Raw genomic sequence first — 24,062 nt, forward strand, 5'->3', positions numbered from 1 at the left:
CAATTGCCTTTGCTAGACATATGGGCCCCTATGCTTCTCAATGTCCATGTGATGAGGTATTTAGTCTTCAACAGAGGTTCCTCTGGTTAGGTGCTTAGGCAGTGCTTTGTAGACCTTGGATTTAAACTACAGTATATGGTTTGCCTTGCCTCGCTGGGCTCCCCAGGGCATGCAGCTCAAGCTTGAGGAATACTTCCCACAGCACTGCATGCTCCCCCCCCCCCCTCAGTGTCACTTCTCCCCTCTCCCGCCCCACCTCCCCAAATCAACTTTCATCTTTTTTCCTGAAATGAATGTCTAACGCGCTTTTGAAAATTGCTGTCCTTCTCAAGATCCCATTACAATCGTTTTGATAAAGTGCCTGAAGCCCAGAGATTCCATTTTAGATTAGGGGCAGATCATAGCCGATGGAGAGAGAGCAGGATTGTCTTCAAAGGGCAGAGCGGCGCAGCCCACTGACTCCCAGACAAGACACAAAAAGGGGATTTGGGGAACTGGAATGCATCATGGCTCAGCCTTCGTACATGGAAAGGCACTGTGAGAGGAAGGGAGTCTATGCAAACTGTTCGGTTCCGCACAGAACAAGGGCAATTCACCTCCCTAACTGCCGCAAAGGGGCCAAAAAGCTTAACAGGTGGGATAAGGGAAGCTTCCCCCAACCTCTTCCTTTCAGTTCTACTTCTCCAAAGAAGAGAGCATTTTTGTTAGCACACAAGAAGAGATAGCCAGAAGGGATGGCCCAGCAACAATTACAGCTTTGATACATGGCAGCCACGGACCTTCAGTTGTCTTTAGCCATCATCTGCTGGCTACGGTTGATGTGAGCTGTAGTCCAACATCATCTGGAGACCACACATTCCTTACCCCTGATGTATTGAGTAAGAAATCAGGCCATAGTTGTTCACCAAGTATCAGGACCCATTCCCTGAACCCAAACAGTTTGATGTCATGTGTTTTTTGGCATGCATACAGCATAGGCCAAGATGCCTGTCTTTGATCTCTGTCAAGGCCAGAACCTGACAATCAGAGCAAAGCGACCAAATGAGCGTCAGAAGGTTCCACACTGTCTTCTTCCTTTCTCTTTCTGCTGCCCATTGTTCTTGCCACAGCTGGATGGAAATAAGAGCATCAGGCTTGGGACGGTGGTCCAGTTACAGGTGCTTTCATTTGGGGCATCAATACAGTTTGTATTTAGATTGTCCGGGGTAGGAGTGGAGGAGCCTTCTCCAATCTACTCTTTTTTCCTGATGTGTTGGATTACAACTCCCATCACCCCCAGCTCAACACTGAGTTGGGGAAGGTTGGCTGAGCCAGAGTTTGTTCTCCAGGGGAGCATGAACTGGTCTGGTGGGCTTCCTCAGCACAAGCACAAGTGGGGCATCATAGCCAAATGGCTTGAACCTAAAGGAAATGGCAATCTGTGTGCCACGGGGCACAGCTGGGGCCACTTGATGAGTTATAGCTCCTGTTCCATTATTTATCATTCTGCCATCGGTAGGTGATTTCATTTTGCCTAACTCTGGAGAGTGGCTGAAATGCCCTCTTGCCCTTATACTGGAATGTATGTCCCCTATATCTACTGCACCAGCTCTTCAGAGAGTTTGAGGCTTTGGGAAAGTAAAATTGACTCTCCCCGCGTTTATTGTACATTTGTCTCGCAGATGTACTGGGTTGGTTACAATGGGAGCAAAGAAAGAGAATACAGAATTTTGTTCCTCAAAAGATATGTAAATCTGTTCATCAAGATGCCTATTATTGCAGATGCCTTGCATGCCAGCCGCAACGATCTGCTGAGATAACTGATCAACGGCTAATAACCAATTGTGCCTCGGCAAGCATTTCCTTATCCAGCTTTTTATGCCTCTGCCTAATTACAGCAAAATTGTTCTCTCCTTCAGAAACCATCCCAAGCCTGCTCTGCCTTCCTCTCTCAAGCTGTGCAAGAAATAAATCTGTCACAAACGAGTTCCTAGAAAAAAATGCAAGGCTATTTGTGGGACAGGGAGAAAAATATTTCACTGGAAGGGCAGCCAACTCTAAGCAGCCAAACCCAACAGGCCAAGGTGATCACTGCCTTCCTTTTGGAGAAGGGCTACTTCGATTTGTAAACCATTGCTTGCCTTTCTAGCTCTCCTGGTGAAAAAGAACCATACTTGGAAATGTTTTGGCCAAATTGCTCAAAACAGTGAGCCAAAATAAGCAGTAGAAGACAACAAATCATCCGTCTTCTCTGTATGATTTGCCATAGCCTATTCTATGCCTGCTTGAAGAAATGTTATTAATGCAGCTGTACCCCAATCCTTATGACTGAGAAATAGGGCACAGCTAGAAACCCCATCTCTTCTCTTCTTTGAGGTTCTGGTCTGTGCAAAAACAGCCCCTACGACAACACCTCAAAGTACACATCATTTGACTCCACAACCAGCTTGTGTTACAGCTTTGTCAGCTCCGTGTTAACTGCCAATTTGGAGGAAAAGACTCATAATGCAACTGGCAGAATGAATGCTCCAGTGCATCGACAAGCTGAAACCATGAGCATCCCACAGATGGCATTAATCCTTGGCATGCCCTGTAATTTCACTATGTTGATCTTTAGCATGGAGGATTAGACCAACGTAAACATCATTTACAAACAGCACTGCGATTGCCTTCACTAAAACAGGCTTTCCTTGCTTCACCAGATCTACTACCAAAGAGACAAAGGACTTACAGATGAAAAAGTGACAACTTTATCCTTGGAAAGAGACAAATTCCCCAAATAATCACTTGAGAGCCTTTTGGAAAGTAGGAGTTATTCCCATCAGGCTTACAATACCAGTTTAGCGAGCAATTTCCCCTCTGGAAACCTATGCTGGGCTGGGAGAATCAAAACTTGGAAGGAAAGAATTTGAGACTCTAAGAACCAGAATTCCCCAGCCTGCATGGCCACTGGTTGTGCTGGTTGTGAGATACTAAGGAGATTTACCCTGACAAGGCTCATAAGCCAAGCCCCTGTCCATCTTTGGGTGGAAACTGGCAATCTGGAGAGATTTGGTTTATGGACGGCTCTGGTCCTGGGGCTGCCAACCACCCTCATTCCAGTTGAGCGCTGCAAAGGAAATCTGCTGACAGGGCCTACTAGGGATGGTGCCAAGCCTGGTCAGACCCGAAGGAGCCATGCCCACTCCTGTCAAGGTAAGAGCTGATATCGGGTTCCTGCCAATTTGGGGGGGGGGGGGGTGCACGGCTTTCAGGCCAGCAGAAGGAAGACGCCACTGGGCCCAGCCGTGCCATTATATACTTTTATTGATGCTGTTCTGAAGAAAGCTAATCAATATATTAGATTTCCCAAAGAAAGAAAAACAGCAGCCGCCAGAGAGTTTTCCATCGGGCTCTGAGAGCTTTCAGCAGCAGGGCTGGGCAGCTGGCCTGGCTCCACCTCGGGCCCTGGATTGTGGGCCTCCCTCCAACCTGAACCAGGACTCTCAAGAATAGAAGAAGACAGTCAGGGCTGACTCCAATTGGTTTGATTTGTCAATTGGAAAGGCCTTCCGCCAATTGCAAAAGGGGCAGCAGAGTCATCTTAATGTACCATGGGATGCTAAACAATGTTGCTCGAACTCATATGGGACTTCATCCAGGTTTTCCCAAACAAGTAATCTCCAGAGACACTGGACTACATTTCCATCATCCTTGACCAGGACAACAAGGCTGGATGAAAAAAAAAAGTTTTTCATGCTTTCTCTCCTTCCCTAGTTACTTCCTGAATTTATCTGGCATCCATTTTTGAGTGTGTTCCCTGAAGAGACAAGTAAAACCCCCTGGGCTGTTATGTTTGCTCTGGTGCCAGGGCGGGAAAGGGGTTCTTCTAAGTCCCAGTCCAGCTTTCAAACCAGTCCTCAGCTCCAGCCATCCAGAAATCAGTTAGGAAGGGCTGTCCTAACCATGACACCCCAAAGCATCCCTCATCTTGGAAACTAGGACAAGGCAGAGATTTGAACACAGGAGGGTCATCCAGAGCAAGCGGAGACTTCTTGTATTATGGGGACAGCATAGCATTGTAGTATTATAAGGGGCCCTCAAGAGCCTCCACCAGATTTCAGGGGGTACACGATAGGGCAGAGACAAGGTTCCACATTCCCGAGGGATTACCTGAACCGTAGAAATGCTAATCCAATGATCTGTAACACGATTACATCCCGCCTGAGAGAGAAGGGACTCCTGCGAGGAACATAATCTTTCATCCAGTCAACTGTAAAGGTCCAGCGAAGGGGCTCAGGGACACAGAAACAAAAGAGATTTCATAAGCAGGAAGAGAAATGCGGGGTGGGGGGTGGGGGGTGGGACTCTCAACCCCAAAGTGGTATTATTATTATTATTATTAGGCTGCGGGTGGGGGCAAAGAGGGAGCGTGGCATCTAATTGCAATCAAAAGCAGGCATCTGACACAAGTGACAGGCTCAGCAAAAAAGGGGGGGGGGAATTGCTGCTGAGAGGGGCAAAATCTTTGTCTAAAAATAATCGGCCATTCCGCCTGCTGCCGGGTGCTCTCCCTCCACCTCCCCCCCCCCCCCTCGGTTTTTGCTATAATGGTAATCAATGTTGGAGGCTTTGAATTCCATCAATGTATAGATCTGCCCCAGCAATGCGCCTGGTGATTGTCTGCCAGTTTGTGCAAAAGGAAAAAAAACACACCAGAAACTGCCCCCCCCCCCCACCTTGACAGAGACAGATCTGCACAGACATCTTCCACCAATTCCTTAAAAAAAACAATGTTCTAACCTATGACTCACCCCCCCCCCCCCCGCTCCAGACACGCAGAGATTACAGGGATATGCTTTCATATTATAAATACACACACAAATAACATGCACACACATATGTGAAAGAAACAGAGAGACTCTATCATTTAAAAAAATGTCCTGGAGATGTTTGCAGCAGTTAAAGATTAGCCTGGGCTTTCTGAGACGCCAATTCTTTTTTTTCTTCTTCTTCTTCTTCCTTTTTTTCCTTTTTGAGGGTATCGATCAATAAATCAAATCAGAGCCCAATCAATCGCCCAATCAGAAGCGTCTCGCCGATGCATTACTGCTGGCGCCTCCGAACCCGGCCTGGCCTTCGGTGGCTTTCATCACAAGAGCGGCTGGGCTGGCACCCCGCCAGCTCCCACCCTCAGCCTAATAGACTCCCCAGCTCAGGAGCGCCGCCGAGCCCCACCATGCAAGAGCAATAAATTTCTCATCTAACAGCCGATCGAGAAACAAGGTGAACATCTGTTTTGCTGCAATGAAGCTCAGGCCGGGGATCTTCTTCCCAGGAGCTGCAAACTGCCTCGGACAGGCCGCTCCAAAGGCAGCCTCGATTGCCCCCCACACACTGAGGCACATGCATCGACATGTGTGTGCACAGTTATTTCTAATAATCATGTATTATTCTAATATTACTGCCACCCCTCCCTGCAACCTTCCGCCTCTCTTTTGTGCAAGAGAGGGCGAGAGAGGGAAAGAGGAGGAAATCACAGCTCGCTCTGCCAGTCGATAGTAAAAGCCATCCTGGGACCCTCGCGTATGAAGGCAATTTTATGATACCCATTATGTAGCACTGTAACTTCATTAAAAGCTGTTTATCCCTTCTAAGCATTTCAAAGCACTTCCCCTCACCCGTAAAATGGGGACTGGATTAACTGGGAGGCAAAGGAGGAGGCTGCGGATCAAAGCAGGTGCAGGGACAGGCTGGCCCAGTGTTATTAGCGGCAAGAAGGGGATCTGACAAGGGTGGCATCCATGCCATAGGGAACTACTCACCCCTTCCCTCAAATCGGGCTTCCTTGGCAAGGGTGTCAGGTCCTGGGGGTTAGTCGAAAGCAGACAGACCAAAGCAAACAAGGAAGCGGGGTGGTCTCTCTAGATAGCCTGTATTTGGCAGGGGAGCATTTCTTTTCCCATAGGGGCCACAGTGGCACAGCAGGTTAAACCACTAAGCTGCAGAACTTGCTGACCAAAAAGTCAGTGGTTTGAATCTGTGGGATGGGGTGAGCTCCTGTTCTTAGCTCCAGATTCTGCAACCTAGAAGTTGAAAAACATGCAAATGTGAGATCAAGAGATACCGCTTCGGCAGGAAGTTAATGGCACTCCATGCAGTCATGCCGGCCACATGACCTTGGAGGCGTCTATGGACTACGACAGCACTTCAGCTTAGAAATAGAGATGAGAACCACCCACCAGAGTTGGGCTCAACTAGACTTAATGTCAAGGGAAAACCTTTACCTTTTCATTTCTTTTCCCAGAGGGCCAGGAACCAGTGCCAAAGTTTTGCCCAATTACTACCATTGTTTCCCTTTCTCTTTTCCTCACTGAGACACTCCCATTTTTCCTCAGCCAAATGGAGTTTTCGGAATGCTAACTAAGAGATGTGCCTTTATGCCACCCTGAGGCCATGAGAAGACTAGGGTACAAATGGTAGACAGTGGCCAGGGAAAAGCCTATCACCCCCTTCAGAGGAGCATGGTGGCACAACGGGTTAAACTTGCTGGATGAAAGGTTGGTGGTTCAAATCTGTGGGATGGGGTGAGCTCCTGCTGTTAGCCCCAGCTGCTGCTAACCTAGCAGTTTGAAAACATGCCAATGTGAGTAGATCAATAGGTACCGCCTTGACGGGAAGGTAAACAGCGCTCCATGCAGTCATGCCAGGCACATCACCTAGCAGGTGTCTACAGACAGCGTCAGCTCTTTGGCTTAGAAATGGAAATGAGCACCACCACCCCGAAGTCGGAGATGAAGGGGAAGCCTTTACCTCTATCAGTGTTTATTGTTTTGAGGCACTGAATGTTTGCCTTGTGTCTGTATATGTCTGTATATGCTGGAATCTGTCCTGAGTCCCCTCGGGGAGACAGGGTGGAATACAAATAATAATATGAATTTATTATTATTATTATAGACAGACAAAGAATCCGACCCAGGGTCCAGACACCCACACACTCCTCAAGCTCAAATGTTTGGGACACTCAGATTCCCCACTCATCCCTTGCCTATTTGACTCAGAATGTCCTCTCCCAATGCCCTTCTGAGTCTTCAGCACTGCAAAGCCTATCATACTGACTGTATGGTGGGACTTGTAGTGTAACACATCTAGAGAGGGGGCACCCTGGGAAAGGCTGGCTTGCACTATTGTGCATCAGCAACAAGGGTATGTTCATGATGCTTGAAATTCAATAATAAAGATGCCATAACCTGACCAACTCCCTCCCTCACTCCAGAACCCCACCAGATCCCTGCCTAAGGGACAAATGGCTGAAATTAATCAAGCCTGGCACAAAAAAGCCTGGTTTTATTGTGCTGCTGGTGAGGTTCTTCAAAAGGAAATCCAAACACATAAATGCACAGGGGGTGGGGAGAAGGTGGGTTCAATCCTGTTCCTCTGTCATATGTGGAATAAATAAACCTTTATTGCAACTTCGATATATACTCCCCCTAATGACTTTTAAGGACAACCCAGTAAAGTTGCTGCAGAGTCTGGGAGAAACCAACAAATGCTTAATATTCAATAAATGTGTCAATTTTACATACACAGGCAAATGGGCTTTTATTGAGGAATTGGTAAATTTCCTTGGAGAAAAGTAAGTGCATTTTAGCCTTCAAGGGGTCTCCAGTGAATGGAAATGGAATGTGATTTGTGATAAAACTCAGCTGCTCCATAAAAGACGTTAAATAAATGTTGCTCTTTCACTTGGGATATACTGAATTGATTGCATTATAGACCTGTTCTAAGATGCACAATTCTCCCGCAAGGTATATCCCCGGCTTCCCTGCATTTTGAAGCTGGAGAGCAGAGACGATTTAGATTACATCTTAACTCGCCGGCTAATAGCGGCCAAGGATTTGCTGGGGGAGAAGAGGGGGAAAACATTAACTGTTTCTCCCTCCGACTCGCTCTTAGAGAGTTTGCCCAACAGCCCAGTGGAGAACAGGAAAGGAGAAGACCATCCCTGGCTAAGCAGAGGCCTGAATTGGGAGGCAGGTGACAGGAAAGGAATTTGTAGTTGTGGGGAAGTCAATAGGGACATCAGAAAGGTTTAACGGCAGAGTCAGAGGAGGCCATGTCGGGCTGTCCTGACCAGATATTTAAAGTGGTCTATAAGAAGACAATGATGGTTCTTCAGGTGCTGCTGGACTACCCCTGCAAGCAGGTATCACTATCGAGTCTAATGGGAGTTGTAGTTGGACTACATTGTGAGGGCCGCAGATGTCCTCTTCTGGCATTAGCCAATCATCTTCTCAGTGTAGGATGTTCAGGACTGGGCCTTTCACAACAGCTTCTGCTGGAAGACCTCCAGTGAAAGTGAGTCCCTCATACTTTTGAGATTACTTGTTCCCCTCTTGAGAAGAGAAGCAGGGTTTGCCTCTGTCTTCTCCCTTAGCAAAACCAGACGGGGTTCCCCTAGGAAACCAACTGGTCAAAGAGAGAGGAAGAGAAATTCTGGACTCTGTAGTCACCAGTTGGGTCATGGACAACGGTTTGAATGGCTTTCTCCAAAAAATGGTGGTTGAGCAACAACCTGGCCCAGGTTTTTTGTTGTGATGACTCAAAGAAACCTCCATGTTTAGAGGCCGTACAATGTGACAGGTGAACAACCTGTGGCTTGACTGAGGTTGAATTTTGGAATTGCAAATCTCCATCTTCCCCTATGTCCTGTTGAGTCAAAAGAGTGCATGCTATTTGTGAAGATTTGAAGTAAGATGAGGATAAAAAGAGAAAGTGGAAGAACAAAAGAGAAACGGAGAGATTTTTAAGGCAAGCAGAAGATGAAGCAGGGGTATGTCTATCAAACCAGGACAGTGGGAGAATATGGCTGTACAACTTTGTTCTCACTCAAGAGAAGTTCTCAGCTGATGGAGGTAACTTCACCAATGTGCGCAATGTCCTTTGCCTGGCGCTTGATTACCCCTTTTGTCTTTGAGCCCCGTTGAAGGTACTCTGGGAAACGTGCACCACAAACGACAGCCCATCTCTCCCAGAGATCCATCATGTCAAATTAGCAATGTGGCTTCTTATTAGCAATTTCCCATCCTATCGAATTAATATTTGTTTTCACTGATACAATGCAGGAGTCTGATCGGATTAGCAACTTTCGGATCACATTAGTGCCAACAAATACTAATATGACCCAGTCCTAATATGACGTGCCCTGACGGGAGATGGCTAATGCAAGGTGACTCGCTTTCTGCCACGCTCGGAGCAAAGGGCTGAAAGTCCCAAGCGGGCCAAGGTGGGAATGGAGAAAAACACCTACCTGCACCACAAGCAAGCGAGGTGCACACTGGTCCTCTCCACCTAGGGCATGGCTCACATGGGGGCAAAATGGGGGGCATGTTTCGGTACTTTGTGCAGCAGAAGCAGTCTACAGCTAAAACAATGACCCTAATGAGTAGAGATGTTATCTCAAAACCAGAGTTCAGTTAGTTAAAGCTATATCCCACCAATGTGCTCAAGACATGCATCTATCTGGTGAAATAGTTCAACCTCAAAGACTGAAAGTTGCACAGTACGTTTCACGACAAACCGAATGTTTAGGATTACAAGCCCTATTGGCCACAGCCAACATAGTTAGTATTGACTGGGGATTGCAGAGGCCAACCAGATAGGCTATCATGCATGCATCATGGGGAAAAATACAGTTACAATTTCTCAATGTGCCTCTATACAAGCACACCGTCATGTGCAAATATGATGCTGCCCTATGTACTCCTTTATCTTTTTAAAAAGATCATGACACTTTTTATTTTGGGGAAACTGTGTACCTTCTTTTTCCTCAGTGGGAAGAAGGAGGCAGCAAAGAGAGGTTTCAGCAGGCCACGCGCTTCCCAGAAACACACCACGAACTCACCACTGTGCAGTGCCTCCATGCCTACAAGCCCAGAGGGTCTGAGTGCATGAAGATGCCGTTTTTCTGTTCTCAGCAGGAACAAAAAAAAAGTTGGTTCTACTAAATTAGAATTTTACATTGAATTAGTATTTGTGTTCTCTAATATAATATAAAAGCCTAATCACTTTAGTCACTTTGAAGTCACATTAGGAGTGCATAATGGAGGAGCGCATTTCCTGCCTGGAGTGGCAAAGCTTTATTATGCCTAATAAATAGGAACAACCAAGCAAGGGTTGGGTGGTTTCCTAGCACACCTACTTAAAACCTTACCTGAGACAATTTCTAACACTTATAGAGAATAAGGCTGTCAGTGGTTACTAGTCAGGATGGCTATGTATCACCTTCAAGATCAGAAGCAGTGTGTCCCTGTCGGTTGCAGTTGTTCTCATTATGGGCTTCCCTGGTTGACATCTGGTTGGCTACCAAGGGGCAGAATGCTGGACAAGATAGGGCCCATTTTTCTATAAAAAGTAGAAATTGAACATTTCCTGAGAAGTTTTCAAATGCTCTAAATAATACAATCTGATTTAGCAGGTTGTAATATTACGTTATGAGTCAGACACATTCAAACTTTTACATGCAAACTATTTTATCACTTACACATACAAGCTCCTACCTCCACAACAGCTATTGCTCCCACTGCTCAGGAGACACCAATGGCTCTCCCTCCAAAAAAAATAAATCAAAAACAAAAAAAATCAATCCCTCCAATTACATTGCATGTTATAGTGAGTGTGATGAACATATACAAGAGCCCTGCCAATATCCTCCACAAACACCATACTGCCCGCCACCCAAGTGAATGCTTTCATACAGGGACAATTTCATCCTAGATTTTATGTTTTTCCTCTACTGCAGACATCCCATTGTTTTTTACTCTCTCAATTGGTGTGGAATTTGCAGGACCCCACCCACTGCCTCTCCCATAACCCTTTCCTATTCTTTTCTATGGCACACACCTCTACAGTAATCAAATTTGGGCATATCAGGTATGCGTGCCAAGATTGGTCCATATCCATCAGTGTTTGGGTTCATAGTGCTCTCTGTATGTAGGTGAACTAATTGGAATACTGGTGAGGTATGAGGGAAATTGGCCTGGGCATTTAGGAGTTGTAGGGCCTGGGATTAATAGTTCACCAGCAATCAGTGAGCACTCTGAACTTCACCAAAGATGGAATTGGACCAAACTTGACACACATAGCCCCCATGACCAGCAAAGAATACTGGAGGTCTTTGGGGAAAATTCACCTTGATTTGGGGGAGTTGTAGTTCACCTACATCCAGAGAGCACTGTGAACCCAAAAAGTGATGGATCTTGACCAAATTTGGCACACATACCTGATATGCCCAAATTTGATTACTGGAGAGGTTTGGGGGGAACTGACTTTACTTTCTGAGAGTTGTAGTTCACCCACAACCAGAGAAACTCTGACCTCCATCAATGATGGACCTGAACCAAACTTGGCACACAGAACTCCCATGACCAGCTGAACCTAATGGAAGGGACTGACTCACCATAGTGGGAGTTGTAGTTTACCCTCCAGCCAGAGAGCACACTGAACCCCACTGATGATGCATTTAGAGAAAACTTGCCCCATATAAAAAACTTGAAGTACTGATGGAGTTTTTCGGGGTTAACCTGACATGATGTGAGTTGTAGTTCACCCACAACCTTATGCGTTTTGTACAATTAAACAATTGACTTTTTCAAATAACCCGGGCAACACCGAAGACCCAAGCTAGTATTCAATAAAACTGACTAAAGCAACCTGCCCTGGATACATCTTACCTCAAGTATTTATCGTTCTTTTCCAAAGACAAAAATGCAGCACCTTTAGCTTTACTTAGAATATGACTCACCAGGTCAATTTCAAGTGCGGAAAAACCAATTCAGTCCAACTCATTGAACACTTAATGTCGCTAAAGGATGGATGTGAGCCTGTGGGCGCAGGCAACTGACCATGTTTTGTCTTGACTAGTACTAGCAACCGATTGAAATGCAAGAGATTTTGTGAAGCAGAGACAAGCACAGCTGTGCATCCATTTGTTAGTCTGTTCCTCTGAGCACCATAATTTGACAATGTGGAGATTTTTCAATGGAAAAATACATCATTGAAAAACCTTCCACCACACAAATCTGGGCTTTTGGGCTCATGCAACATGGCCTTCTTATGTTCTTAAGCCCAAGATGCTGAGTTTTCAGCAACTATCGCAATAGGTAAAATTCTTTTGCTCCAACATAGACATTTTCCCAGGACAACAAACTGGGTTAAAAGTCATCTGCAAAAGTGTGGAGGCAATATCATTCAGTTCAGGCCGGCACAGAAAAGCATGGAAACCCAACCAGAAGGCAGCACAAATCAAACAGAAATCTTCCTAGCACAAGTTCTTGCTGAAAGCAATCAATTATTTGATTGCAAAACACTCATAGCTAGCCTTCAGCCTCAACGAATCCCAAGACAGATCATGGTCTTAAAATAAAACTGATAAAAGTGTGTGCCAAACTGGAGTTTGGGAAAGGTCCTTTGATGGGTCACAACTCCCACAATCTTCCACCACAAGAGGATCCTGAAAGCTCTAGTCTGGAAAAGGGAATTTTTCTGGGCTCTGCAACAGAGAAGATTACAATGGAGGGGGAGGAGGTGGTTCTTTTGATACAGTTATCATGGAAGGTGATATAGCCCTGAATGAAAGTGCATAGTCTAGGGTTCAAATCCATCAGGTTCACTGGCTGAATTAGGGCAGTCATTTCCTCTCAGCCTATTGAGAACATAAATAGGAGCCAGGGGCAGAGAGTCATGTATACCCCTATGAGCTCCCTGGAGCCAAGGCAACATACATATGTCAACCAACAAACAGGATATCATGACTCCACTTCATCTTGAAAGGCAACTCCCAGGTTCCAGGCCAAAAATGTTTGGGGGGTTTCAATGCCCTTCTCTGCTACGCCATGCCACAGTCTTCCTCCTTCACTCTCTTTCCAGACCCACATCACAAATTAACCCTCATGGACACTCATAAACAAAGTCATGCTGGCTGCCTCTGCCAAATTGGATTAAAAACATCAGCATGTGCCAATGAGGCCAAGGACAGCGAAGGCAGAGGAGAAGATGATTCGAAGTCTTTTCAAGAAGGGCCAAGAGAAGGGATAACCAAGGGGCACAAAACAACATGAGCTCTGCAAAGGGAATAGGTTTGCCCACACTCGATATCCTGGAAGCGATGACATTTGTCAGCGGGAACTTGAAGGCACATGTATGCGCATGGTCTGATCCTGGTCCCTTTTCTCCAAAAGCTGCTGCCTAGAACATCCAGAGCATCATTTGAATGGCGTCTTCCAGCCGTGGTAGCACAATGGGTTAAACCCTTGTGCTACTCAACTGCTGACCCAATGGTTGGCAGTTTGAATCCGCAAGACAGGGTGAGCTCCTGTCTGTCAGCTCCAGTTCCTGCCAACCTAGCAGTTCGAAAACATGTAAATGTGAGTAAATAAATAGGTACCGCTTCGGCGGGAAAAGGAAAAGAGATGTTCCAAGCAATCTTGCTGGCCACACAACCAGGAGGTGACAACGCAGGCTCCTTGGCTTGAAAATGCAGAAAGCACCTCCCTAGAGCCAGAGATGAGCACCACTCCAGAAGCCGGAAATGAAAAAAAAAGCCTCTGCCTTTGTTTGTGTTTGTGAAGAACCTTCACCATGGCATGACAAACTAATAGGAATCCCAAGTGTTATAGGCTTTCTTCTAGAAGAAGGAACTGGCAAAGGCACTTTCTGAGTATTCCTTGCCTAAGGACACACAATGAAATTCAATGTGGCACAATGTCAACAGGCAACCTGAAGGCACAAACACACACAGAAGGGTCAACAGAGGCCAAATTTGTCCCATTCTGCCCTATATAAAAGACCAATGAGCCCCATCCTATGATATTCCTCTTCTGTGCAAGTTAATATGAATGGTCTCTTTATCCCATAACCACATGGGGACAAGAGCCAGCCCCTTCTGCGCTGCAAAAAACCGAGGAAAATTTAGAATTTGTTCTGCCAGTGCCGTATATCACTTTGAGATATATACCATATTAGCCAAAAGAACTGAATTATATTGCATTCATGATGCAATTAAACACTTCACTAGGAATCAATGTAAAACCGATGAGGCCTGAAAGTACTGCATATGGCTTAGAACATTATAAAACATTACCTTCACTCAAATCCTTTTCAGTAGCAATTTAAATCTTCTTACAGTTACCACTGCCAATGGTAAACCATCTTCTGATTCATAACAGTGCATGGGAACGGATGAATTTTTTTAAAAAAATTATTCAACTACTAAATTACCCATGAAACCGGAATAGCTGACAGTAGTAATCTGAATTATTATTAAGCCCGGCAAGTCGTCTGCATTAGCCAATTTAAAACCACGGCTCATGGGTGGAAGCCAGTTAATACAGGCAGGGTGTTAAATGATGACCATACTTCTTCATTTTATGGCTGCTTATGTTTAAAAGGTCAAGAGATAAAAATTACAGATGACTGCAAACACAGAGAGGGTGTTTGTCTTCCTCCCCACTTCACCCTAGCACTGCCCCTCTCCCAACTCACCCCCTCTTTCACTTACATTTGCAGTGGCACTATAAAAATGAAACAAAATAGGGTTCTCTCAGACCCTCCAACTATCTCGATTTGGCTGGGATGCTCCCAATTAATCATCGACCATCCCTCTCTTTCAACTGCTTTAAAAAGGTCCCGAATTCTCTCTCATCCTCCCCTTGGGTTCAGCTTACTTCAATTGCTGCAAGCAGAGTTGTTATTATTTACTTACTGCCTGCCTTTCACGTGAGAAACTGAACCACCTAAACTACAGGCCAATGGAGACTCCGCCACAGACATCGGAAGAGCTGCAAGACCCACCCAGAGGAAAAGGATTCTTACTATACAACAAGGGAACCTCTGACTGCATAGGGAAGCTGATGAAGAAACACAACCTATAAGCTATCTACAGACCCACTATGAAAATCCAACAAATGCTATGTTCAGTGAAAGACAAGGAGAGAATGCTTCTGGAAGATGGCTATACAGCCCGGAAAACTCACAGCAACCCAGTGATTCCAGCCATGGAAGCTTTCAACAACACAAACCCAATGGTGTCTCTTTAAAAGCAGGAACAATGAGATGGAAGTCAAAGGACACCTCCTATCCCCATAAATAATGGTATAAAAAAGCAGCAGGGAGCCTCATCACATTAATATAATAAGGACTGAACAATAAACCGACAGTCAATCAAGACACCATAAATCCAGGGGTTTTATGAAGCTGTCTGGCAGGACTGGTATCTCCCTCCCCACCAGCCCTTTGGAGACTTGAGGAGGCTTCATTTGTTCAGTTTCTCATCTGCAGCTGAAACACTGCGCATTATCACAGAAAAAAAAATTAACCTACCTCCAGAAAGAGCAAACTTGTTGCCCTTCTGGTAGGGATAATGGGTAGTTGAAGAACCATGGGTGCGATCCCTTTGCATCAAGGCTACAATTAGGGGTTGGCATGGATCTGGGCACCAACGCAGCCCTGCTCAGTCTTCCTCTGGGCTTGGAAAATTGACTTGGGGATGACTATTCTCAGAATCCCCTAGCTAGCATGGATAATCTTCCTGGGGATCAGGGGATTCTAGGAATTGTAGTCCACACCCAAAGCCATCTGTTATCCCAAGCTCTAGGTTTCATCAACTTGAAAACACCTCTCAAGCTATACCTTTCAAAACAGGATGCACAGCAAACAGCCCCTTGGCTGCTGCTCTGGGATGAAAATAATTTGTGAGCCAACAGAACAGCAAGTAGTCATTTGGGGCTACTTGGTGGTGTTTGGGAAGGAGTTCTGAGACTAAAGGGGTCACGAGGCTGAGAAAGTTGAGAAAAGGAGTTGCAAGCACCACAACGGTTGAGCACCAAAAGAAAAGAGGGCTGGCAGGGATGGCTTTCTGAATGCCCAATGCATGCCAGCAGCTGGAGACCCTCTCAAAATATTCTTGACCAACCGGCAGTAGGTCCACAGAGCCAGGCTTCAAATAAACAACCCGCAAGGTGGTCTAATGTTGCCATGGCCCATTTTGTCTCATTCGTAAAAGCACCAAGATGGCTTGGGTTCTCAAAAAAGAAGACCTAAAGCTAAAGGGAACCAAAGAAAGGGGAAGAGGGAGGCATTGTCTCTTTAACTGAACATAACCGTGCATCATCCGCTCCCTTCCTATCCTCGGTTTTATTAGCAAAGCAGCCCAATGTTTATACTGGCGGGTATTACATTTGCCACAACAATTACAGTATGATAAATGGCGCATCAATGCAATCCATCAACTCAGCCCCGACAGGAATCCTTTAGACGGGGCTGCCATTAATTCTGAGGCTCCAATCTCAGGGGTCCCATGTTTCAGTATCCATGACAACGCGGAAGACGCCAAGCAAAAATGGCATCCCGCCATGAAAGATGGGCACCTTATTGGCGCGCTGGAACTTAACCTTTTGACACCTGCCCATTTCGTGTGAATGAGAGAAGGGGAGCGAGGAGACGGCCTGGGGTTGTAAGTATGCAAGGGGCCCCACTCCACAGGCCCAGTCCACCACCAGGTGCCATGCTCTCCAAAAGATCTAAAAAGGAACTGGAAAACACTGAAACACTATATTTCCCACTAGTGTCCCCAATCAGGTGCGTGGGATTATAACCCCCAACATATGAAATATCTGGATGACAATCCCCAGCATTCTTTGGTTGTAGATTCTGAGCATTGTAGTTTGAAAATGGAACCTTTCCCAGCTTCACAAAAGACACAATGAATGGGAGATACGTACTCAAGCGGACATACCTCTGTTTCACAGAGGCTTTTTTACACTTTAGTCTGAAAAGCAATAGGTTGGAGGAAAATATACAATATTGGGAGAGAGACAGACCCAAGACGTCACTCAGGATACAGGGATCTTTCCATATGTCTCAGGAGTCCAGGGTTTGGAGAAAGAAGCCAGTGAGGTCTGCCTTAGGTGTGAAGATCAAAATAGGAACACAGACTTCAAACTGGAGACACTCTTCTAGTCTGAGGAACTGGTGACGGGAGCACCTCTCTCCCCCACCTGACAGATCAATCTGGCTTCAACCCAAGGATGTAAGCACACAGAGACAGAGCTACCTCACCTGTTTTATTAAGCCATTACCAGAATCATTTTATTCCCATTTATAATGTTCAATACATGCTCTGAAGCCTTTTCTAATGTAGTAATTAGATGGAACACTAGATAGATGGATTAAATTGGGAAGAGTGTTTTATGCAGACGCACTGTAACTTTATAGCTGATTTAAAATCCTGAAAAGGTGCCTTAAAAAAGAACCACATACACAGCATGGCTAGCATATATATGCAAGCCCCTCCATCTCTCGTTCCGTCTTTTCTTCGCCCCTATGTAGAAATTGGGTTGTCACTTAACATAATGGAAGAAATCTATCTCAGCAGGGCTGGCATTCCATAATATATATGCAACTTGGGTTACAAACATTAAACATATTTTTTCAAAACCCTGCAGAGGAGGTTGCCCATGGGGTCCCTGAATGAGTCACTGATCCAGGCCTGCCTCATGCAGAGAAGCAACAGCATCTTCTTCCAGATGTAGGCCATTCTGTACAACGTTGAAACAACATACCGATTGAATCTGACTTGATACAGAAGCACAGAGGAAAGAAAGGGTAGTAAACCCTGCATAGTTGCAGCAGATAGACTCCTTGTGGTTCGGGCAGTGTGCTTGGAATGACAGACAGTAATTTTACAGCCACACTAACACAATCTAGAACATGGTTTGGAAAAGCATAGAAGGTGCAAGGGGGGCTTGAGTAAAGTCACAATTTCAACAACAAAGATTCATATCAATACCAAGACTTTCAAATGCCTTTTACACCCAGGTGATGGAAGGAGGTCTCCATTTCCAAAGGGGATACATGCGCATTGAAGTTGGAACCAAAGAAGAAAAGGGGTGAGAGGGAGAGAAGTGATGGACAAGAGCAAGGCAGCAAAGGACAACTGTTAGCAAATTACACAGGATATTTATATATATATATAGAGAGAGAGAGAGAGAGAGAGAGAGAGAGAGAGGTGAGCATTGAAGAGAGATCTGAAGGCAAGCAAGAAGGTAAAGGTTTCCCCTGGACTGTGACATTAAGCTAGGTGTGTCTGACTATGTGGGGGTGGTTAGTGCTCATCTCCATTTCTAAGCCAAAGAGCTGGCATTGTCCATAGACACCTCAAAGGTCATGTGACCAGTATGACTGCTTGGAGCGCCGTTACCTTCCCGCCAAAGCAGTACCTATTGATCTACTTAAATTTGGATGTTCCGAACTGCTAAGTTGGCAGAAGCTGGAGCTAACCCCACTCCCCAGATTCAAACCATTGACCTTTCAGTAAGCAAGTTCAGCAGCTCAGCAGTTTAACTAGCTGTGCCACCGGGGATAGAAGACTGTCCCCAATTCATTGGGATTTGTGAAGAGAATGCAAACCTATATGCACAGTCCTGTGAACGAACTAGACACCAGAAACCAAGCATTTTCAAGACCCCTTACAAAACAAGCACACCCAGCAGAGTTTCTAGTGGGAATTGCGAGTAGCCAGTCAGCTGCAAAAGAGTTTCAATTTAGAGTGTGTTGGTGCCTCCTAGATCCCATGTAAAAGTATGAAAGGTTCCTTTCCTTGATGGAATGAGGTCTAACAAGGCACTGCATCCAATATTTATTATTATTTATTTCAAACATTTATACCCCATCCTTCTCTACCCCCATGGGGGGCCTCAGGGTGGCTTACAACAGCAACAATTTGATGCCAGCAACATACAAAACATTACAGTAAAAACATTACACAATAAATAAAACATTAAGTTAAAATCCATCTAAAACATTATTATTAGAATAGAGGCGGGTTTCCAAATGGTCCGGAGACTTGGGGTTAATCCGTGCATGGAAAGGAAATGGGGGAGGAAGACACTGTGCAAGGTTCACCCAACACAAAAGCTGCCCACCCCACCTGAAGACACCCATCCGTTTGGATGACCAAACAAGGGAACCATGTTTGGAAAGGAACTATAGAAGGCAATAAAGGACCCTTCTACACTGCCATATAAAATTCAGATTATCTGCTTTGAGCTGGGTTATATGGCAGTGTAGACTCACTGGGGCCGCAGTAGTGCAACAGGTTACACCATTGAACTGTTCAATCTGCTGCCCTAAAGGGTGGCAGTTTGAAGCCGTGGGTCAGGGTGAGCTCCTGCTGTTAGCCCCAACTCCTGCCAACCTAGAAATTTGAAAACATGCAAATGTGAGTAGATCAACTCATCTTTTACTTTCAGCGGGAAGGTAAAAGGCACCCATGCAGCCATGTCAACAACATAGCCAGAAGGTGTCTATAGAAATGGAGCAAGAGCACCTCCCCATGGCCAGAGTTGAGCACCACACCTCCAGAAAGCTGGAGAAGAAAGGGGAAGCCTTTACCTTTATTCTGTGTATTTGTATGTCATTGTTATTTCATTGGATTAAAGGCACTGAATGTTTGTCTAGCCTATCTGTGTATGTTGTAATCCTCTCTGAGTCCCCTGAGGGAGTTAGAGTGGAATATAAATAAAGTGTTGTTGTTGTTGTTGTTGTTGTTATTATTATTATTATTATTATTATTATATGGCAATGTAGAAGGGACCAAAAAAGCCCGAGAAAGAAAGCTAGCCATGGACAATTGTGTTAAGTAACTAATGCCAAAAAGCCCCCACCAGAGACTGGTTTAACACACCCACCCGCCACACACACCCATCTGTCAGGGTTGCCTAAATCACCCCAAAGCAGTGCCAAGCATTTACGGGCAGTACATTAAACATTATGGGCAACGACTGTATCAAATTACCCTATGAAAGATTAAGTTTAGTAGGAAAATGAATTTTTTAAAATGCCGTTAAATTAAAAGCTAACCAGAATAAAATTAGGAGATTCAAAACCAAAATGGCTTTTTAATATTTCCAGGGAAAGACACAGAGAGGGTGACCTTTTTTTAAAAAAAAAAGGCTTGCATAACATTTCCCCCCTAAGCTGACAAGTTGGGTTTGGGAGCATTTGGCTTGGAATGAAATGGAACCGACAACCAGAGTTAAGAAGGGTGGGCATCAGACCCTCCCAAGGGCAAACTCAGTATCTCAACAAAAGCACACCGGCATTTTCAATGTATATTTCAACAATGTTTTCAAGCTGTAGGTAGAGCAAGGAAAAGTAACTTCTTTGGACTATAACATCTCCAATCCCTGTCCAGTATAGCCACAGTTACAGTCCCCAAAGCCACATTTTTGATATTGGAGGGATCATTTTTCCCTATCAATTCCTCCCCAGCAGTTGAGGCCTATCAGAGAGGACTTCTTCTGTATCCCATCAGTAAATGGGCCTGCTTTTCACAAAGGAGGTCTGCTCTGGGACTCACTACAGAGCTGACAAAACACAGACAATCATGCCACATTTTATTCAATGGCATCTACGTGAAAACACATGCTTTAGTGCATCCACCTCACAGCCTCTGATTGTCCCATTCCTCCACACCAGGCATACTCAAATAGTCACTGGCACCAGAAAATCGTCCTCTCCCTCCTCTCAAACCCTTCCAGTGAGGTCCCAGACTGGACCTCCTTTCATCTGGACCTCCTTTCATCTTGGTCTGAAAAGGGGGCTCAGCCTATTGGCCATCTCCACTCCCATCTTGCTCCCCTGCCGCCTGTGCATTGATAAAAGAGTTGCATAAACAGCCCAGGCAACAGCATCCACTGATCGATTATTAACATAGGCAGATTTAAGCACACAGGCGGGGGCGCATAGGCACACTTGCACGGGCCTCTCGCCATCAGCCAGAAGCAGCCAGTACAGATGAAGGATGCAGAACACATCCCTTCGCAAGCGGCTCATTAGGAAGCCCAGATCAGGCTTAATTATTCACAGATATACTGCTCCTGCAGAACAGTGGGATGGGAGGGATATATATCTCTGGGTGCCAGAGCCTTTAAACAGAAGCCTGGACGCTGCGGAAGGCCTCAGTCCAGTTCCTCTGCTATTCTTCTCCCCTGGGTCCTGCTTGCTATCCTTTGCATTTTGTTTTAGCTCCGAGAATCGCCTCAGTCTCTTTTATGGCAGCTAGAGGGAACGTCCAAAGGCTGAGGAGTGAAGCCACACAGTTGCAAGAGCTATTTCTGAGCATGAGCAGAATACTTTGTCCTCCTCGCACAACAATGCTAAGCAAAAACTGGCTACTGGAGGAAAGACTCCCATGTCAGTCAATCACGACCGTTCCCCAATGAGTTCCTGTTAATATATTTGCAATAGTTGTATATCGGCATATTATACCTGTCCAGTTCCCTTTTCTCTTTGGGCCCATCCAGACAGTACCATTATCCCAGGAGCTCCCACAGAAAACAAGACAGTGGCCAGACACCGTTCCCTCAAAATGCGGGAAGAAGCGCTACGAACGGCAAAAAACACGAGATATTCAGGTGCAGCGATATCCCAATTCTGAGCCGAAAATCCGCACCTTTGAATGTCTGTATATCCCTGCACTTGGAAATCACAGGATTTTTTTTATCTTGGGCCCCTTCCACATCTATCTATATCTATATCTATATCTATATCTATATCTATATCTATATCTATATCTATATAATAAAAGTCAAAACTTGTATGCGGCGGATGTGTGGCGGTGTATGTGCCGGCTTTCTGATTGGCCAGCCTGAAAGTTCCAAGATTCTGACTGGCTGCTGCTGTGGTGCTATTTGCATAAGATCCCTGATTGGCCTGCTTCAACAGGAGCCCCTGGTGGAGAAAAGGGTTCATGACAGAAAAGGGGACATGACAGAAGGAAATTTGCATATGGTCTCTGATTGGCCAGCCTCAATTCCAACATTCCGAGATGACAAAGAGAGGAAAGGAAAGGCCAGGGGCTCTGTCAGAAAATTACCAATACAGAACACACTTGGCAAACAGAGCACACAAGACCCACTCTACATCCTACTGCAGTTTGGAGGAGGATGAACCATGGGTCAGAACACTCCCAATACAGACCGAAATAGGCACACAGAGCCCCCATCACCCACTCTACATCCTACTGCAGTTTGGAGGACTATGAACCATGGATGATGGGACTTGCAGTACCACCACTCACATTCTGAGACCGCTGTTAACCTTATCCAATGACTGATCAGGACCAAACTTCGCACATAGACCTCTCATGACCCACTTTACGTCCTGGTGTGGTTTGGCCGGGGATGGACCGTGGGTTATGGGACTTGCAGTACCATTGCTCATTCTTCAGACCACTGCAACCCTCATCCAATTACCAAAAAATACCAAACTTGGCACACTGAGTCTCCATGACACACTCTACATCCAGGTGCAGTTTGAAGGAGGATGCACCATGGACGATGGGACTTGCAATACCTGCACTCCCTTCCTAAGACCATTACAACTGCCAGCGATGATGGATCAGGACCACAATTTACACAGAGAGCCTGCATAACTCACTCTACATCCTGGTGCGGTTTGGAAGAATTTGACAATGGATGATGGGACTTGCAGTCACTTCACTCACTTCCTGAGACCACTGAGACCCTCGCCAATGACTCATCAAGACTAAACTTGGCACATGGAGCTTCAATGACCCACTCTACATCCTGGAGCAGTTTGGAGGACGACAGACCATGGATGATGGGACTTCAAGTACCTCCACTATCCAAGACTGCTGCAAAACTCATCTAATGACCAATCAAGACGAACGTTGGCACACACAGCCCCCATGACCCACTCTACATCCTGCTGCAGCTTTGGAGAAGGGTGGACCATGGATGATGGAACTTCCAGTACCTTCACTCACATTCTGAGACCTCTGCAAACCTCATCCAATGACGGATCAAGACCAAACTTGGCACATAGACCTCTCATGACCCACTTTACGTCCTGGTGTTGTTTGGAAAAATTTGGAGGTGGATGATGGGACTTGCAGTATCTTTGCTCACTTCCTGAGACCACTGAGACCCTCGCCAATGACTAATCAAGACTAAACTTGCCACATGGGGCTCCAATGACCCACTCTACATCCTGCTGCAGTTTGGAGGAGGACAGACCATGGATGATGGGACTTCAAGTACCTCCACTCCCTTCCAAAGATTGCTGCAACCCTCTTCTAATGACCAATCAAGACCACACTTGGCACACAGAGCCCCCATGATCCACTCTACATCCTGCTGCAGTTTGAAAGGGGATGGACTTTGGATGATGGGACTTGCAGTACCTTCACTCACTTACTGACACCACTGCCACCCTCATCTAATGACTGATAAAGACCAAACTTGGCACACAGAGCCCCATGACCCACTCTATATCCTGCTGCTGTTTGTAGGAGGATGGCCCATGGATGATGGGACTTCAAGTACTTTCACTCACTTCCTGAAAATAATGCTGCCATTATCCAAAGACCAATAAAGACCAAACTTGGCATATAGAACCGCCATTACCCACTTTCTCTAATAACCCGGGCAACGCCGGGTCCCCAAGCTAGTATATAATAAAGAAGAGTGTTTGTATCGGACAGAGGAATTGTGGAGGGCGGAAGGGCGGTGTATGTGGCAGCGTTCTGATTGGCTGCCGCTGTGGTGCTATTTGCATATGGTCTCTGATTGGGCAGCTTCAATAGCAGCCCTGGTGGAGAAGAGGGTTCATGGCAGAAACGGGGCATGACAGAAGGAAATTTGCATATGCTCTCTGATTGGCCAGCCTCAAATCCAACATTCCGAGATGACAAAGAGAGGAAAGGAAAGGCCGGGGGCTGGGTCAGAACACTCCCAATACAGAACAGACTTGGCACACAGAGCCCCCATCACCCACTCTACATCCTACTGCAGTTTGGAGGAGCATGAACCATGGATGATGGGACTTGCAGTACCACCACTCACATTCTGAGACCGCTGTTAACCTTATCCAATGACTGATCAGGACCAAACTTCGCACAGAGATCTCTCATGACCCACTTTACGTCCTGGTGTGGTTTGGCTGGGGATGGACCGTGGATTATGGGACTTGCAGTACCATTGCTCATTCTTCAGACCACTGCAACCCTCATCCAATTACCAATA

General features: G+C 45.8%; 1 protein-coding gene across 13 annotated transcripts in view; it reads right to left on the reverse strand.

Moving 5' to 3' along the window:
• Window positions 1-24,062, reverse strand: part of CUX2 (cut like homeobox 2) — a 199,329-nt gene that overhangs the window by 109,651 nt on the left and 65,616 nt on the right. Inside the window, exon 1 of one of the 13 annotated variants that reach the window (XM_060786029.2) lies at window positions 10,243-10,305. The exons of the other annotated variants lie outside the window; for them this stretch is intronic. Coding sequence (XP_060642012.2) covers window positions 10,243-10,290 — 48 coding nt within the window. The 5' untranslated portion in view covers window positions 10,291-10,305. Of the gene's footprint in view, window positions 1-10,242; window positions 10,306-24,062 lie in introns of those variants that run through there. 13 annotated transcript variants of the gene reach the window in all.

The sequence above is a fragment of the Anolis sagrei genome, chromosome X (assembly GCF_037176765.1).
Source record: "Anolis sagrei isolate rAnoSag1 chromosome X, rAnoSag1.mat, whole genome shotgun sequence".
Classification (NCBI taxonomy): domain Eukaryota; kingdom Metazoa; phylum Chordata; class Lepidosauria; order Squamata; family Dactyloidae; genus Anolis; species Anolis sagrei.